The 18,848-nt window shown below is 46.2% G+C and overlaps 1 protein-coding gene across 1 annotated transcript in view; it reads right to left on the bottom strand.

Annotated features, from left to right (window-relative positions):
* naalad2 (N-acetylated alpha-linked acidic dipeptidase 2) overlaps nt 1-18,848 on the bottom strand; it is a 485,356-nt gene that overhangs the window by 442,788 nt on the left and 23,720 nt on the right. The window contains exon 3 of the mRNA XM_041199157.1: nt 3,590-3,776. Within this exon, the coding sequence (XP_041055091.1) occupies nt 3,590-3,776 (187 nt within the window). The remainder of the gene's footprint in view (nt 1-3,589; nt 3,777-18,848) is intronic.

Genomic DNA, 18,848 nt, shown 5'->3' with positions numbered 1-18,848 from the left:
ATCAAACTGGCAGAGGTAGCCACGATCAAGAATTCATAGAGTGTATTCAGGACAGTTTCCTAGAATAATATGTTGTGGATCCAACCAGGGATCAGGCTATTTTGGATCTGGTAATGTGAAATGAGGCAGGCTTAATAAATTATCTCAGAGTAAAAGATGCCCTAAGAAACAGTTACCATAATGTAGCAGAATTTAGATTCAGTTCAGCCTTCCGACTTGGGTCGGAAACAACTGTGCTAAACTTAAATAAGGGCAATAAGAAAGGAATGAGGGCAGAGTTGGCTGGAGTGGACTGGAATAGGATTTTAGCAGAAGAAACAGTTGATGAACAATGTCAGGCGTTTAAGAAAATAGTTCATAACTTGGAAGAAAGATACATCCCAGTGAGGAAGAAGGATTCAAGGAAGAGGATAAAACAACCATGGATAATCAAGGAAGTTAAGAATAGTAGCAAATTGAAAGAAAAGACATACAATGTGACAAAGGTTAATGGTAAGCCAGAGGTTTGGAAAAGTTTAAAAAAAACAACAAAAGATGACCAAGAAAATAATAGAGGGAGAAAATAAACTTTGAGGGTAAACTAGCAAGTAATATAAAAACAGACAGTAAGAGCTTATTTAAATATATAAAAAAGGAAGAGAGACACCAAAGTGAATATAGGCCCCTTACAGAATGAGGCAGGGGCAATAATAATGGGGAACCAGGAAATGGCAGAGGAATTGAATAAATAATTTGCTTCAGTCTTCAAGATACTAATAACATTCCAATACTAAATAATCAAGGGGCAAAAGAGGTGGAGAAAATAAATACAATGACTATCAATAGAGAAAAAGTACTAGGGAAACTAATGGGGCTAAAGGCCGATAAGTCCCCTGGACCTGATGGGTTGCATCCTAGGATATTAAAGGAAGTAGCTATAGAGATAGTGAATGCACTGGCAGTAATCTTCCAAGAATCCTTAGATTCTGGAAAACCCCAGAGAATTGGAAAACTGCCAATGTAACACCCTTATTCAAAAGGGGCAGGAGACAAAAACAGGACAAAAATAGGCCAGTTAGCTGAACATCTGTCATTGGGAAAATGTTCGAGTCTATTATAAAGGATGTAGTAGCAGAGCATTTAGAATTACATCATCTAATCAAGCAGAGTCAGCATGGCTTCATGAAGGGGAAATCATGTCTGACAAATTTATTGGAATTATTTGAGGAGAGTAACCGGCAGGGGAGCCAGTAGATGTAATATATTTGGATTTCCAAAAGGCATTCGATAAGGTACCACACATAAGGCTACTTAATAAGAGCCCATGGTGTTGTGGATAGTATCTTAGCATGGATAGAGGATTGGCTAACTAATAAGAGCCCATGGTGTTGCGGGTAGCATATTAGCATGGATAGAGGCTAACTAATAGAAGACAGCATGCTGGGATAAGGGTGGCATTTTCAGGATGGCAACCTGTAACTAGTGGAGTGCCACAGGGATCAGTGCTGGGGCCTCAATTATTTACAATATATATTAATGATTTAGATGAGGGAAGTGAATGTACTATCACCAAATTTGCAGATGATAGAAAAAATAGGTGGGAAGGCAAGTGGTGAGAATGACACAAAGAGTCTACAGAGGGATATAGACAGGTTAAAGCAAGTGGGCAAAAAAGTGTCAGATGGAATATAATGTGGGAAAATGTGAGATTATATATTTTGGCAGGAAGAAGAGGCACTGAATATTATTTAATTAGATAAAGATTACAGAAGGCTGCAACAGAAAGATTTGGGAGTCCTCATGCATGAATCCCAAAAGACTAGCATACAAGTTCAACAGGTAATAGGGAAGGCAAATGGCATGTTGGCCTTTATTGCAAAGAGAATGGAGTACAAAAATAGGGAAGTCTTGCAAGACACTAGTTAGACAATGCCTAGAATACTATGAAGAGTCTTGGTCCCCTTATCTAATGAAAGATTTACTGACTTTGGACGCAGTTCAGAGAAAGCTTACCAGGCTGATCCCAACTATGGAGGGATTTTCTTAAGAGAAGTTCAGTAGGTTAGGCCTGTACTCATTGGAGTTTAGAAGAATGAAAGGCAACCTTATTGAACCATTTAAGATCCTTAGGGGGCTTGACAGGGTGGATGCTGAAAGATTATTTCCCCTAGTGGGAGAGTCTAGGGCCAGAGGGCATAATCTCAGAGTAAGGGGGTTGCACATTTAAAACAGAGAAGAGGAGGAATTTCTTCTCTCAGAGGGTAGTTAATCTGTGGAATTCTTTAATGCAGCGGTCTGTAGAAGCTGGGTCATTAAGTATATTCAAGAGAGAGATTGAAAGATTTTTAATCAGTAAGGGAGTCAAGGGTTACATTGCACTCGTGTGAACTCCAGTAAGTACTCTAGCAGAGGTGACATTTATTAAAAAGCATAACTTATTAACCCCGTGCTGGCACACACCAAGCAGTTTCAAATAGTGACACACTACACATGATAGCAGTCTGACATCATGGAAAACTGCTGGTAGATCCAACCATTGGCTTGAGGCTCATTTGCATGTGCTTGGACATAAATTCAAATTTTATATAAATTTCAAATCATGCCAAGGAAACATTTAAAAAGATGGGAATGAATACAAAAGGGCAGGATTTTCCCATCGGCGAGCGGGGGATGACGCACGATGACATTGGGCTGAACTCCAATTGAAGCCATTGACAGAGACATTAAAATAATTAATGGATCTGCCTGTCCAACCTTAAGATTGGCGGGCAGGCCGGGTGGCAGGCTTCAGAAAAGGCTTGAAACTTCATCCACAGGTGGGATGAGGTTTCACGTAGGTTTTAAAAAATTAAAGTTTTTTTTTAAAAAGTTATGGACATGTCCACATGAGGGGACATGTCAGGGGTTTTTTTTCTATTTTTAATAATTTGTACAGTGGAGAATCTCCCTGAGGCAGCACTTAGCTTCTGGGAGATGAGTGCGCTCTTTAGTGCTCATGCGTGAAAGACCGGACTCTCGGGTTTAGGGACTCTCACCACCCCCCCCCCCCCCCCCCCCCCCCCCCACACACACACACACACACACACACACACACACACACACACACACACACACACACACACAGCGCTTGCGCCCGCACTTCAAAACTTTTGGGCAGGATTTTCCCCCTGTTGTGGAGAAGTTGGAGTGTTTTTATATGGACAGCAATTTATTCCTAAAAATAGATTGCTAATATGTTTGAAGATCCAGTTTCAATAAAAATAAAATAGTCAGATGAACCAGCACTGCTCTCATCAACCAAGTTTCTTGGGATTGAGAGGAGCAAGGATATAGAAAGGCTTATGGATGATTGCAAGGAATTTTGAAGTGGATGAAAGGGGGATATACAGAGCCAATGAAAGCTGTTGAAGATACAGGTATTAGGAGAACAGGCTTAATGTAAGTCAGAATGTAATCTGTGATTGTAGAATTTGGGCATTGAAAAGAAAAGCATGGAAAGTAATTGAATTATATTGTGGAATACAAACTATTTGTGTATTACTTCAAATTAACAAAAATACAGATGGACTTAAGTAAAAACTAAAATTAAATACAAGGTCTTTCACTTTACCAGATATCCATTCTCATCAATGATAGAGATGTAATTAGGATTGCTTTTGTTTGGGTAAGACAACAGGACATCATAGTGAACCAATTCAACTGAATCCAGTCCCCAGTTCTTCCATTGCTTTTGAATCTGTCGGGCTAACTGGAGATTTTTTTCAGTCCCAGCTAAATGAGGAAATCGTGTCCAATTCCTGAGTGAAATAAAATTAAGACTCATAAGTAACTGAAAAATAATGTGTGTGCAAAGTTAAAAACTGTGATTGAATATAGCGAATTATTTAACATTTTCAGAAAATAAACACAAATTGGCTCAATTTCCATGATTTCATTAAAATCTGGCTCATATAGAATGTTTCGTATATGTTAACAGCTGAAATGAGTATAACGCTCCACTGAAAGGCTCAATGTGCATTTAGTCCACTGCTATTAATGATCTGACATTGTATTAAACAAGGGTGTAAGGAACAAATTATTTCCTTCTGGTGGGGGGGGGGGGGGGGGGGGGGGGGGGGGGGGGGGGGGGGGGGGGGGGTGGAGGAGGAGGAGGAGGAGGAGGAGGAGAGAGAGAGAGGAGGTGGAGTGTGTAAGGGCTGCGGTTGAGGTGATTTGGGGTGTTGGGGAGGGGGAGACAAGGGCTGCCCTGCTGTTGAGGAAACTTGGGGGAGGGGCAAGGGCTGCCCTGCGGTTGAAGGTAGCACATAGGCACGTGAGAGCTAGGGGGAGTGAGCAAGGGAAGTGACCACACATTAGGGAAACATTGTATAAAGTGGCCATTCCTCTGCAGTTGAGACAGTTCACGCACAACCACATTTGATGATTAGAGTTGGGCCTCTAGCTTCTCTGCCCACTCAAGCAACGCAGAAGCATCAGAGTGCCACTAAGTGCTCCAGAACTTTTCACTCCTTGGGCACAGACTGCAAGGTAATGAGCATTTTAGTCGACCACATGGACGACTGGCCATGTCGTACAATCTCCTTGCTAAAGCTGACCGTGGAGCAGTTACTGGTAGAGGCACTCACAGCCTCTTGCAATGTCAGCATCCCAGTTTGGACCAGTCTCCCCCATGGTTCAAGCTAACAGTGCAGCCTTGTAGCACATGTTAAGAGAATGCCTGTGCCTGCGCTGAGAGCACAGCATGCAGTCCAATGGGCAAAGCTGCCACCAATCGGTCGGGTGGAGTGGGGTGGAGCAGCCAGGCAGCGCACTAATCTCTGGCCATCCAAGTGGTGGTCAGCACTCTCCATGATGCATTAAGGCGCCTTCAGATTTTACCAAGACAGGTTCTTAGTACACCCATGTTAACCCTCGCATCTCTCTCTTTCATTCTGCAGCAGGCGTACATCAGGATTGTGGCGCCTGGTGAACAAGGTGTGTGCCTCAAAGACGATGGAGAAGAGAGCGAATGAGGCGTCTGGCTGAGCAGAGGGAGGAGCAGCACCATCTAGAAGAAGAGGTAGCTAGGGCTCCCGCACACACAGCCAAAGAGCTAGAGGCAGCAGTCGCTGGTCAGCGTCTACCCAGAAGGAAAAAAGAACAGTCCTGACCAGTACTCTTATTTCCCACTTTTTACTGGTGTTCCATTTTAAAGTATACAAGACCAGTTTGGACCAGTATTCTTATTTCCCAGATTTTACAGTTTTTTCGTTCTGGGTAGCTGGACCCAGGGTCTCCAGACACCGTCTTTCATTCCTGCAGATGACCAAGAACTAGTATCGCCGAACACTGTGCATGTCTAGGGAACTGATCAGTCACATCTGTCACCTGCTGCGGGATTTGTCGCCACGGGGACATGGAGAGTATCCACTACCAATGGCAGTGAAAGTGACCGTGGCACTCAATTTCAATGCCAGTGGCTCCTTTCAGAGCTCCACAGTTGGTTTCTCTGGGATATCACAAGCCTCCATCCACAAATGCATCCATGAGGTCACGGACGCCATCTTCACGATGGCACACAAATTTGTGCGTTTCGCCCGGGACCAGGGCAGTCAGGATGCAAGAGCGATCAGATTTGCCCATATCTCGGGTTTCCCACAGGTGCAGGGTACCATCAACTGCACTTACATGGCGCTCAGGTCTCCACCGCAACAGTCAGTCAACTATGTTAACCGCAAGGGATTCCATTCACTGAACGTGTGGCTGGTGTGTGACCACCACAAGCCCATCTTGCAGGTCTGTGCATGGTTTCCAGGGAGTGTGCACGATGCCTACATCCTCAGTCGGTCACAGATCCCCGAAGTCTTCAGGATCCACAGAAGCTGCAGGGAGGCTCCTCAGGGACAAGGGCTACCCGCAAGGACGTGGCTGATGACACCCATGCGGCAGCCTCAGACCGCAGCTGCAGCAGACCATCAGGATACTGAAATTGTGGTTCCGGTGCCTGGATCCGTCTGGCGAAGCCCTACAATACAGTCCGCAGAGGGTGTTTTTCATTGTCGTCGCCTGGTGCCCCCTTTACAAGCTGGGGTTGCAACAGGGAGAGGAGCTGGCTGAGGTGGTGGTGCAGGAGCTGAAGGTCTCCTCCGATAAGAAGGACATCAACTGTGATGAGGGTGAGAATGTCGTCGGAGATGACAAAGATGGGGATGAGGCCCTCGCACTGGACAGACAAGGCAGGTGCGCTCGGGTGGCCCTCATAGCTGCTAGATTTATGGAGGATGATGACAACATGCAATGAGGAGACATCATAAGATCCTCACATTGCATTTATGAACGTTTGACTCCAGTCTGGATTATGGCTATGGATATACCCTCTGTGAGAATGCTCCTGTCATGGGGACCTAGTGGAGGCTCTAGGCACTCAGTTGCAGGAGGATGATGACGACATACGTTTAAGACACTCCATAAATCTTCACATAGCCTCTGAGAATGTCTAACTTCTGTCTGGCTGAGGGCAGCTTGCTTGCGCTCTGTGATCAGGGTCATATCATGGAGACGCAGCCATGAAACTTTAAAAGCATCTGAAGCTTTGTCCACCTTCTGCATCTGACCCCTTCAGGAGCACAGTGTCAGTCGTCACCAATGCTGAAGAGATGGGGCCAGCCCCACCTCAAATGTGCTGAGAGCACACAGAGAGAATGAGAGAACTCTGATGCCTGCCCACAACATTCTGGCAGCAATGACAAGCGCCATCAACATGCAGGCATCACTAATTTGTTCAGGGAGCGAGAGGCCGGACCATCACTTTGGTCTGAAGGCTGCAGAAAGCACTGGGGAGAGGCCCTGGACTGAGACACCTGCCTTTATCTTGTGCAGAAAGGTTTTACATCTGAATGTCAAGAACACTGCTCATCAGAAAAAGGAGCCATAGGCAGGGAGACATTCTTGGGAGTTTTTTGACAATAGCGAACAGTATATATGAGTGACTGCCCATGCTGTGCAACTACATCTTAACTTTCCTAACCCTGCTGCTACGTCTTGGTGTTCCCCGGCCATCCACAGCAGAGATGGAGGCAGCCTTCTGACTGTGACGCTCTGTCTGTGATGGCTTTGGCGGGTGTCCTCTGGAGGGCTGAGACTTGGAGGGGCCCTGGCCTGCTTTCAGGGTCCTGCTGTGTGGCAGTGGTGCCCTCCTCAGCCTATGGAGCTGGAGCTGCTGAGGTCATAAGAAGAGGGGATTTAGATTGGCCGTAAACTCCTGGAATCACCTGGATGGATGGCTACACATGCTGATCCTCCTTCCTATGGGTGCCTGAGGGGCCCTGGCTGACTTCTTCAGGAAAAGGGGTAGTTGGAGTGAGATCAAGCTGCCCTACATCCTTCTCGCGTACACACTGTTGAAGGCCAACTATGGCATCAGTGGTGGAGTTGCACCCAAGCAGCAGTGCAGGAGCGACATCCTGGACCAAGGTCTCCATGGCGGCCACCATCCTACCAATGTTGACCTCGATGCATTGGCTTGCCGGCGCTATCACCTCAGCCTGAAGACAGACGGACTCCTCCATCATGCCTTGCAATCTGAGAAGTGCAGCAGATATCCCTTCCTGGTGTTCTCGAACTTGCCTTTGCAGCTCCAGCAACTGTGACATGACCAAGTCCAGAGGCTGGTCATCTGACTCGGACTCAGCAAATTTCTGGCCTCCAGCTGTCCCCTAAGCGCCAGACACCAGGGAAGCTCCTGTCGCTGCCTGCTGCAGATCAGACAGTGCAGTGTGCTTGCCAAATTGTGATCCCAAGTCTACTCTAAAGATAGATCTCGCCGAGGTGTGTGTCTCTGTGCTGGTGGAGAGTGTGGCTGAGCGCTGTAATGGGTCTTCAAGGAGGGTGCCTCCAGATTCCTCTTCAGAGATTTTTTCAGGGTTTCATTGGAGGCTTTGGGTCGGGGACTCCCTCAGCTGTTTCCCAGATGTACCTCCAGAAGCAAGGGAAGATAATTAGTGCACGGCAGTGAAACAGGACACATCACACACAGGATGTTTGTCTGAAAACTGTTGCACTGCTGGATCCTCACTCGATAGAGCAGTGCCGACCTCACCGTCAACGCAGGAGTAGATCAAATCCTCGCTGGCCAGCTGGATGGCTCTGTTTTCAAAGTCTTTGAGGACCTTGATTTCAGGCATTCCTCCAAAGGTCTGCGACCTCCCCCTGTTGTTGTGTGCCAGCTTGCCCTGTGTGAATAGAGATAGAGAGCAAGCAGGATGCCTGACAGGCCAGATGATAAGTATGCGTCACATATGTGGTTGGTGAGTGGTTGGATGAGGATGGACAGGATGAGGTCAATGAAGGTGTCTGTGGAGCAGGGAGTGAGGGCCCTGTGGATATGTGATGGGTTTGAGAGTTGAAAGTGATGAGAAGAGTGACAGCCTGGTAGAACGGAGGAGATCATTCATCCTATTGCGGCACTGGGTGAATGTCCTCTTTTGCAGGGTGTTGGTGCTGACCACCACTATCACCGCCTACCAAGCCAGATTAGTGAGGTTGCTGCCACCCTGTAAATTGGAAAAAGCTGAAGTAAGAGTGCCTTCCTCACTGTCCACAACGCCTCCAGTCTTAGTGTCATCAGCAAACTTGCTGATCCAATTTACCACATTATCATCCAGATCATTGATATTGACAACAAACAACAATGGTCCCAGCACAGATCCCTGAGGCACACCACTAGTCACAGACCTCCAGTCTGAGAAGCAATCATCCACTACTACTCTCTGTCTTCTCCCACACAACCAATTTCGAATGCAGTTTCCAATCTCTCCATGGTTACCAAGTGTCTGAACCTTCTGAACTAACCTCCCATGTGGGACTTTGTCAAAGGCCTTAGGGTCCATGTAGACAACATTCACAGCCTTTCCTTCATCTACTTTCTTGGTAACCTCCTCAAAAAACTCTACAAGATTTGTTAAACACGACCTACCACGCACAAAGCCATGCTGACTATCCTTAATCAGCCCTTGGCTGTCCAAATAATTATATATCTGATCTCTCAGAATGCCTTCCAATAATTTACCTACTACTGACGTCAGGCTCACTAGCCTGTAATTACCTGGTTTACTTTTGGAGCCTTTTTTAAACAACGGAACAACATGAGCTACCTTCCAATCCTCCGGCACTTCACCTGTGGCTAAGGACATTTTAAATATTTCTGCCAGGGCCCCTGCAATTTCTACACTCGTCTCCCCCAAGGTCCGAGGGAATATCATGGCAGGCACGGGGGATTTATCTACCTTTATTTGCTGTAAGGCAGCAAGCACCTCCTCCTCTTTAATCTCTATATGTTCCATGAAACTACTGCTTGTTTCCCTTCCTTCCTTATACACTATGCCAGTTTCCTGAGTAAATACTGATGCAAAAAAACTGTTTAAGAGCCTCTAGTGAGGCTCCACACATAGACGACCACTCTGATCTTCAAGGGGACCAATTGTGTCCCTTACTATCCTTTTAATATACTTGTAGAAACCCTTCCGGTTTACCTTCACATTATCTGCTAAAGCAACCTCATGTCTGCTTTTTGCCTTCCTGATTTCCTTTTTTAGTATTTTCTTAAATTTTCCATACAAGTACCTCATTTGCTTCTTGTGGCCTATACCTGCTATACACCTCTCTCTTCTTCTTAACCAGATCACCAATATCCATTGAAAACCAAGGTTCCCTATGCCTGTTAAATTTGCCTTTAATCCTCACAGGAACATGCAAACTCTGCACTCTCAAAATTTCGCCTTTGAATGCCTTCCACTTACTGAACACAGCCTTGCCAGAAAACAACTTATGCCAATCCACTCTTCCTAGATCCTTTCTCATTTCCACAAAATTGGCCTTTCTCCAATTTAGAATCTCAACTCGAGGACCAGACCTATCCTTATCCATAATTAGTTTAAAACTAATGACATTGTGGTCACTGGACCCAAAATGTTCGCCTACACATACTTATGTCACCTGACCTGTCTGGTTCCCTAATAGGAGTAGTTTACAATATACTCTCAGGCATGCTGCAAGCAAAGCAAGGTCTAACCCTTGAGAAAACTATCCAGATTATTAGGTAGTCTGAACTCCATGTGCAGCACAGGTCCATTTTAAGAGGAAAAAGTAAACAGTGATACAAAAGAAATCCCACAGTCTGGTTAGTTAAACGGCACAGAAACAGGGGGCAGAATTTTCTGCGACAGGCAGGCTGGAAGCGGGTGGGCGTGCATCTGACCGGCGCTCCCAGTTGGTTGGGTGCCGCCATTTTACGTGGGTGGGCCAATTAAGGCCCGCCCAGCATGATGCACGCCCAGAAGCACTGTGCGCTCTCTGTGCGGGAAGGGCGTGGGGCTTCCCTGAGTCAAAACAGTGCATACATCTCCCTGAGGCGAAGTGCTGCCTCAGGGAAATTAAGTTCAGATTTTAAAAGTTTAAAATAAAGAAAGATTAACATTATTCAGACATGTACCCTCATGTAACAGTGTCACATGGGCTGGGACAGGTTTATGAAATGTTCTAAAAATATTAATTTAATAAAATCTTCATGAAGCATCACCCCCCCCCACCATGGGTGAGGTTTCATGCAAAATGCGAAGGCCGCCTGGGCTCTTCGACTGCCTGCCAACCTTAAGGTTGGACGGGCAGCTCATTTAATTATGTCAGTTGGTTTTTAACAGGCCTTAATAGACCTTTGACAGTTCAGCAGGCACGCAGCTGACTCGGGTGCGTGCCCGCCAAACTGAAAATCTAAATGACACAGGGTGATGTCGGGACGCATGCCGGACGTCTCGCTGTGCCATTTTATGCCTCGGTGAGTGGGCCCCACCCCTGCTTGCTGAGCGGAAGATTCTGCCCAGGGAGACTCCAGGCCAAGGGAAGCAACACCCTAACCAACCAGTAAACTGACCATGCCAGCACTGTGGAGAAAAGCGCCCCCACAGGGAATTTCAGCCCAATGCTTTCAATGTAACAGGATTGGCCAAAACATCTAAATGCACTGAAGACCCAAAGATGATTCATGAAGTCGAGTCTGTACCTCAAGAGGCCACACAACCAAGCTTCATGGGTGATATCAAAGATCCAAGATTTTCATATTGGAATGCAGACATTTTGGCTAATGGACATCTCACAAACTTTAAACTGGACATGGTACACAGTGTTATGGTCCTATCAGACAAAGAGCTGCAGCTGAGAGTCAAAAATAGAAAACTCTGGAAGAACTCAGCAGGTCTAACAGCATCTTTGGAGAGAAAAAAGAGTTAACGTTTCAAGTCCGTATGATTCTTCTTCAGAGCTGGGAGCAGCTGAGAGACCTCTGGCTTCGAACAACAGGCACAAAACTCTATGGGTCTGGGAGATTCGAACTTCTGGTTATAGGCATGATTCTGGAACTACTAAGTTCCAGACTATGGCAGCAAACAAATCTTTGAACTCATGTACATCATCTGAAACTAGTCTTTTTCTCTCTGGGGCAGAAATGCCTGTGTAACCCTGAATCTCCTCAAAACAGCAGATGATGTCAAGATAACCATAAATTATACAAAACTACAAGTTCCCAAGAGCTCAAACAAGAAAGAGTATCCTGACTGGGGCTTCAGCTTTGAGCTGTTTTCTTTTTGCAGAGCAGGTTTGACCATTTTCATTTCAGGTGCCGGAAAGCCCTCAATGTTCAGACCAGCCAACCACTCAGATGATTACCATGACGATTCCAGTGTAGGATAGGCAAGAGGGGAACCAACAACCAGAGGAGCCTCATCCTCGGACTCCAACGAGTGTGGATGAGGTTAACACTGCGACCACAGAGCAAACGCTGCGACTCCCAGGCAGCATGGTGGAGCTACAGACGATGCTGAAACCAAGTAGCAGCCATCCGTTGCCGTTAGCACATCACATAGCCAAATGCAGAGTTGAGCTTACTAAAAATCACATCCTCATAACAGGAAAGGCTATCTTCTATCACAGAGGATGTTGCAATGACCCCCAGGATGAAAGAAGAGGAAAAAACATTATGGGGTTGAGCAGACTGTTGTCCACCCCGGAACAAGTGGATAAATCAACAACCACATCTGCCAAATTCACAAAGTACAGTTCAAAGTCAAGGAATGAAAAAAAAAGAGAATAAAAAGATACCCAGGTGCCAGAACAACCTCCAAATCAACAGAGTTTACCTGCAATGACAGGGCCCACAAGTCCTCCGACAGTAGTGCAAATGAGACATGGAAGGGTTATAAAGTCTCCAGGCTGAACCTATGAACTCAGACTTGAAGTAGGGGGAGATAGAATAGTATTAACAATGTAAATACAAGGGATAAACTAGAATAACTTGAAATACATTGGAAAAAGACTTGGGAGGAGGTATAGTATAGGGTCTTGCACATAGTGTTAATGTGGGACTGAATACAGTACATAGTGATGTAACGGAACACATGACATGCACCTAGGGTCAGTCTAGTGTTGGACAGAGCCCGTGTGCACAAGCAAGCATGGAGACAGCTCCTAACTTGAAACCTTTATTGTAAATATGTACATAGTTCCTGTAGTTAATAAATATATACAGTTAACCTACTTAAGACTACGAAGACTTCATTAAGGCCTACCGAATGGTACCTAACACCCTACAATGAACTCATCCAAAATTCTGCTGCCTGTATCCTAATTTGCACCAAGTCCCATTCACACTTCATCCCCATACTCACTGAACTACATTGGCTCCCAGTCTAGAAAAGGCTATTTAAAATTCACATTCTTGTTTTCAAGCTCTCCAAAACCTGTGTTCATCCAAACTTGGCCTCTTGCACATTTGCAATTTTAATTGCTGCACTATTGACAGCCGTGCTTTCAGCTGCCAAGACCTTAAGCTTTGGAATTTCCTCCCTCAACCTCTTTGAAACCAAGCTTTTGGTCCTTGATATTAATACCTCCCTGTGTGGCTCGTGTTCAATTTTGGTTGATAGTCACTCCTGTGAAGTGCCTTGGAACTGTTTACTATGTTATAGGTTGTTGCATATACGTTCATCAGTGTAACCAGCTTCTCAAACACCTGCTCCAAAATCTCATTCTGCCTCCTGGTTATGTTTAATTCTCTCCTTCTCCTGCTCAAGTTCTGAGATTTTGAGCTCGAGTGATGCAAGTTGGTAGCACGTCCCAGAAATGTGCTTACCTGAGTCAACACTTGAACAGCATGAAATCCCACATCCTGCAAGAATGATGTATCACTGTTCCTACCTGTGCTACTGTTTTTAGATTTAGTTAGTTTGTTCTACTTACCACTGATATCAAGTTAGTAAACTAAACCAGAAGTGCCTACACTTCAGATGTCATTGGTTGTAAAGTGTTCTGCTGCGTCCCAATGTTAATGTTGTATTAATGGAGGTTCTTTCTTTAATTAAACTTCATATTCTCATTTAGAAGATTTTACCCTCACTCTGCTTCTCTTGCAACAACCCATATTTATATACCTTCCAGAAACCAGCCAGTTTCAAAAGTCTGTCAGCCCTCACAGCAATCTAATTAAAAGTTGCACAGTGGCCGACTTATAATTGACAGTTAACTGCCAAGTGACTTGCAGTTACACAAGCTAAAATCTAAGCTTTCAGTTCAATTACTTCCATTCTATTTATCCATGACTCACATGCTAGTCACTACTGAAGTACCTCCTCACCAAATTCTTCTTTCAAAGTTGTTACTTCCACCCCGTTCCCATCCTCAAAATGAAGTTGAAATTAATTGCAAAGGTTTCTTCAAGATCCTCTCTGCTGCTGTAACAATATAGCCAATCACAGCAATAAGAAATGAAAAGCCACAAAATTTATCGGAGGACTCAAACACAAGGAATCCCTAAAAAATATGAAGCATCAACCACAAAACTAACATCAGTCTATACCAAGCCACAAGACTAGCTACAAAATGGAAACTGTTAAATGATGCCTAGAAATTGTAACGCTATAATATTTTATATGCTCAGCATTGTTCAAATCAAGATTTGCATTAGATCAAAGGAAGAGCTGTATAAAGTTGTGAAAAAAGATTGTAAGCCAGAGAATTGGGAGCATTTAGAATTCTGCAAATGACCACCAAGAAAAAGATTAAGAAAGGGAAATTAGAATGTGAGTCTACAGGAATGTAAAAAAGGAAAAGATTAGCAAAAACAAACGTGGGTTCATTACAAGCGAAATCAGGAGAATTTATAAAGGGGAATAAGGACATTGCAGAGAAAATAAACAAATACTTTGTGTCTGTCTTCACGAAGGAAATACTAAAAATCTAGAAATAATGGAGAATCAAGGGGCAGCGTAAATGAAGAACTGCAAGATATTAATATCAGTAAAAAAGTAATACATCAATTAATGGGACTTAAAAGTAGATATATCCACTGAACCTGATGATCTACATTCCATGGTGTTGAAAGAGGTGACTACTGAGATACTGGCTGCATTAGTCGTTACCTTTCAAAAATTCTATAGATTCTGGAATGGTTCTGGCAGATTGGAAGGTAGCAAAAGTAACCCCACTATTTAAGAAATGTGGGAGAGAGAAAAGGGGGAACTACAGACCTATTAGCCCGTCATCAGTAAGTAGGGAAAATGCTAGAATCTATAATAATAATAGTGATAACAAAACACATAGAAAATAATGGTCGAACTTGGCAGAGGCAACATAGATTTTTGAAAGGGAGATCATGTTTAACAAACCTGTTGCAGTTTTTTGGGGGTGTAACTAGCAAAATAGATAAGGGGGAACCAGTGCATGCAGTATATTTTAGATTGTCAGAAAGTTTTTTGATAAGGGTTGTGACACAGCAGATGGTAAATGCTGAGCTGTTGAAACAACTGTCACAACTAAATTTTCAATTTGTATTTGAGATGCGAATTCAGTAATAATAAGAGCACAAAGTCTTGAGGTTTTTATGAAACTAAATTAAACATTTATAAAATAAAAGATTGTAAGCACACACGTCTACAAATTGCTGCTACAATAATTTTTAAAGCCTCTAGTTAATCTGATTCCCAGTTACATCTTTGTTAAAGCAACAGTAAAATACAGATTTTAAAAGACCCAAGGCAAAGTAAACAATACCCTGAACAGTCAATTTCAAATTGAGTTCTCTTAACTTTAATCCCTGGAGGCAGCAGTTTGGTACATAAAGGCTGAAGGCATTTCACACTTGTTGAACTTAGACTGCCTTCCCTTACACACCACCTTCGCTCCCTTATACATATTTTCGCTGCCTTATTATTTATTCATTCTGGTGAAACACTCCATTTCCATGGCGAGCAGGCTCTCATTTGCCCTCCCACCATCACACCGCTATTGCAACATACCGGCCACCATCTTTAAAAGGCAGCTGCCAGCAAAGCGCTCATCGTCACTGGCTCACCACCGCTGCCTGGGAGGCATGGCTAGCAAAGGAAAAAAGGCTGCAACCCCCCACTTCAATGACTGGTCACTTGAGTGACTGCTGGAAGCTGTGGAGACCCACCAGGATGTGATCTACCCCCACACTGGCGCAGGATGGGTAGCAACATCACCAACCCAGCTTGGGAGGCGGTGGCAGCGGTGGTCAGCACAAACGCCCTGCAGAGGAGGATAGCCATCCAGTGCTGCAAAAGGATGAATGCTCTCCTCTGTTCCACCAGGGCAAATCACTCCCAACTCTCTCACTCACAAACCCATCACACATCCACTGGGGCCTCACTCACTGCCATTGCAAGGGACATCACCATTCACTCTTTCATACGCACTGTCATTATCCTCATCCTGTCCATCGGACCACTCACCACCCACACAGGCCAGGCATTCTTATCATCTGGCCTGGCAGGCATCTGATACACTCTCCCTATCTCCATCCATACAGAACATATTGGCACACAACAGGAGGGAAAGGTCGCAGACAGATGGAGGGATGCCAGAGATCAAAGTTCTGACAGAATTCAAAAAACAGCCATCCAGCTGGCCGGCGATCACCAGGACCGGTCCTGTGCTGATGGTGAGGTCAGTGCTGTTCTACCAAGTGAGGATCCAGCAGTGCAACATCCATCAGACAACCATGCTGTGAGTGATGTGTCCTCTTTCATAGGTCACTGCCAGGCACTAATTATCTCTCCTTGCTTTCGCAGGCACATCTGCCAAACAGCCAACAGAGTCCATGACCCAGGGCCCCCAATCAAGCTCCAAAGAAACCTCTAAAGAGGAATCTGAAGGCATTCTCCCTGAAGACCCATCACAGTGTTCATCCACACCCTCCACCAGTGCAGAGACACACACCTTGGTGGCACCCACTTTAGAATAGCCTCGGGATAACAATCTGGCAAGCACATCGCACTTTCTAATCCACAGCAGGCAGAGGCAGGGACTTCCCAAGTCCCTGGCACTTGGAGGACTGCTGGAGGCTAGAACATTGCTGAGTCCAAGTCAGGTGACGAGCCTCTGAACTCGGTCATGGTCACAGTTGCTGGGGCTAAAAAGGTAAGCTAGGGAACATCAGGAAGGGATGTCTGCTGCTCTCCTCAAATTGCAAGGCACAATGGAGTCTGTCCGTCTTCAGGCTGAGGTGAAAGCGTCGGCATTGCAACGCACCAAGGTCAACACTGGCAAGATAGCGGCCATCGGTCCAGGATGTCACTCCTGCACTGCTGCGCAGGCTTAATTCCATCACTGATGCCATAGTTGGCCTCCAACAGTGTGTACCTGAGAGGGGTGCTGGGAAGTTCAATCTCACTCCAGCTACCCCTTCTCCTGAAGGAGTCAGCCAAGGGCCCTTGGGCACCCATAGGGAGGAGGATCAGCAGGTGCACACTCCAGGGCCATCCACTCAGGTGACTCTGGGAGTGACCAGCCTATCTGAATCCCCTCTCCCTGTGACCTCCACAGCTCCAGCTTCACAAGCTGAGGAGGGTGCCAGTGCCACACAGCACGACCCCAAAGGTAGGCCAGGGCCCAAGGTACTCCAGAGAACGCCTGCAAAGGTCATCACAGACAGGGCGTCACAGTCAGCAGGCTGCCTCCACCTCTGCTGTGGATAGCCGAGAAGCACCAGGACATAACGGCAGTGTTAGGAAAGTTAGGTAAAAGTAGTTGCACAGCCTGGGCACAGGTGTTGATCATTTGTACATCCTGTTCACTATTGTAAATAAATTCCTAAGAATGTCACCCTGTCTGTGGCTCCTTGTTCTGATGAACAGTGTTCTTGTCACTCAGATGTGAAACCTTTCTGCACAAAATAAAAGGCAGGTGTCTCCGTCCAGGGCGTCTCCCGTGTGCTCTGCGCAGCCTTCAGACCACAGTGATGGTCCAGCCTCACACTCCCTGGAAACATTACTGATGCCTGCACCTCAGCAGTGCTGGTCATTACTGCCAGAATGTAGTGGGCAAGCGACACAGAGTTCTCTCATACTCTATGTGCTCTCAGCATCTTTAAGGTGAGGATGCCCACCATCACACCAGCATGTGTGCCCAGTGATGCTGTGCATCAGCCCCTGAAGGGCTGAGGTGCTGAAGGTGGACACAGCATCAGATGGGTCTAAAGTTTCATGGCTGTGTTCACTTTCACAGCCACTGGCAGTGCATGTCCTCCATGACCCCTTGGCGCCAAGTCCTGTAGTAAGTGACAGATGTGAGCCATCAGGTTCCTAGACATGTGCAGTCATCAGCAACACTGGTTCTCAGTCATCTGCAGGAATGGCAGGAGGCATCTATAGACCCTGGACGCTGACCAGCCACAACTCACTGTCGCCCCTGGGCAGCGTGTGCAGGAGCCCCTGCTGCCCATTCTACATGAGGTTGCTGCTCCAGCCCTTGTGCAACCAGGTGCCTCAGTCCCACTCTTCTCTGTAGGCCATCAGGTATACAGCTAGGTCACCAGGATCCATGATCCTGACATGGTCCTCCTGCAGCATGAAAGAGAGACAGACAGACATGGTTATCATAGCTGTACTTAGCACCTTTCGTGGCCCTGTGTGACCACCCCTTAATGCTTCCCGGAGAGTGCTGGTCACCTCTCAGATGGCCAGAGATGAGTGGGCTGCATGACTGCCCTGTCAACCTGCGACATGGCGGGCATTGGTCCAAACCAGGATGCTGAGATTGCAAGGGGCTGAGCCCGTCTCCAGCTGTGACTGCTACATTGCCAGCGTTGGCGAGGAGATTGTACAATGTGTACAGTCTAACTGCTCCGAGGTCCAATAAAATGGTCCAGAGCGCTTGGTGGCCGTCTGGTGCATGGGTGAGCAGGCTAGGAGCCTGACGCCAAACATATCACTGTGCCTGATCTGTCTCAGTTGCGGAGGAATGGTCAGTTTATACAGGCGTCCCTAATGAGTGGCCACTTCCCTCGCTTACCCTGCCCCCCAACCTCAATTGCCTGTGCGCAGAATGCTGCACCAGGGCAACTTGACCCCCACTCCAACCGACAACGGTCGCCTCCACTTTCCCCTGGACACCCGCGCCCCGCTCAGCAGCTGCATCCGAGGCCAAGCATCAGTTGCCCAGTCTTCCCCCTGGCGTCCCTGAGGCCTGTAAACAACAGGCGTGCTGTGGAGAAAGCTGCTGCTCACTCACCTCAGTTCTCCCAAAGTGAAGGCTGTTACGTGCACGTTACCAGCGTGCTGTTGTGAAACACGTCACCGTGCTTTCCCACCGACATAGATGGATGATATGATGGGGTTCCCAAGAACTTGACGGGATGGCCTTTTAATTAAAACAAAAACAGAATTACCTGGAAAAACTCAGCAGGTCTGGCAGCATCAGCGGAGAAGAGTTGACGTTTCGAGTCCTCATGACCCTTCGACAGAACTAGGTGAATTCCAGGAAGGGGTGAAATATAAGCTGGTTTAAGGTGGGGGGGGGGGGGGTGGTGGTGAGTTGGGTTGGGG

The sequence above is a fragment of the Carcharodon carcharias genome, chromosome 11 (assembly GCF_017639515.1).
Source record: "Carcharodon carcharias isolate sCarCar2 chromosome 11, sCarCar2.pri, whole genome shotgun sequence".
Lineage (NCBI taxonomy): Eukaryota > Metazoa > Chordata > Chondrichthyes > Lamniformes > Lamnidae > Carcharodon > Carcharodon carcharias.
This window is presented reverse-complemented; position numbering and strand designations above follow the sequence as displayed.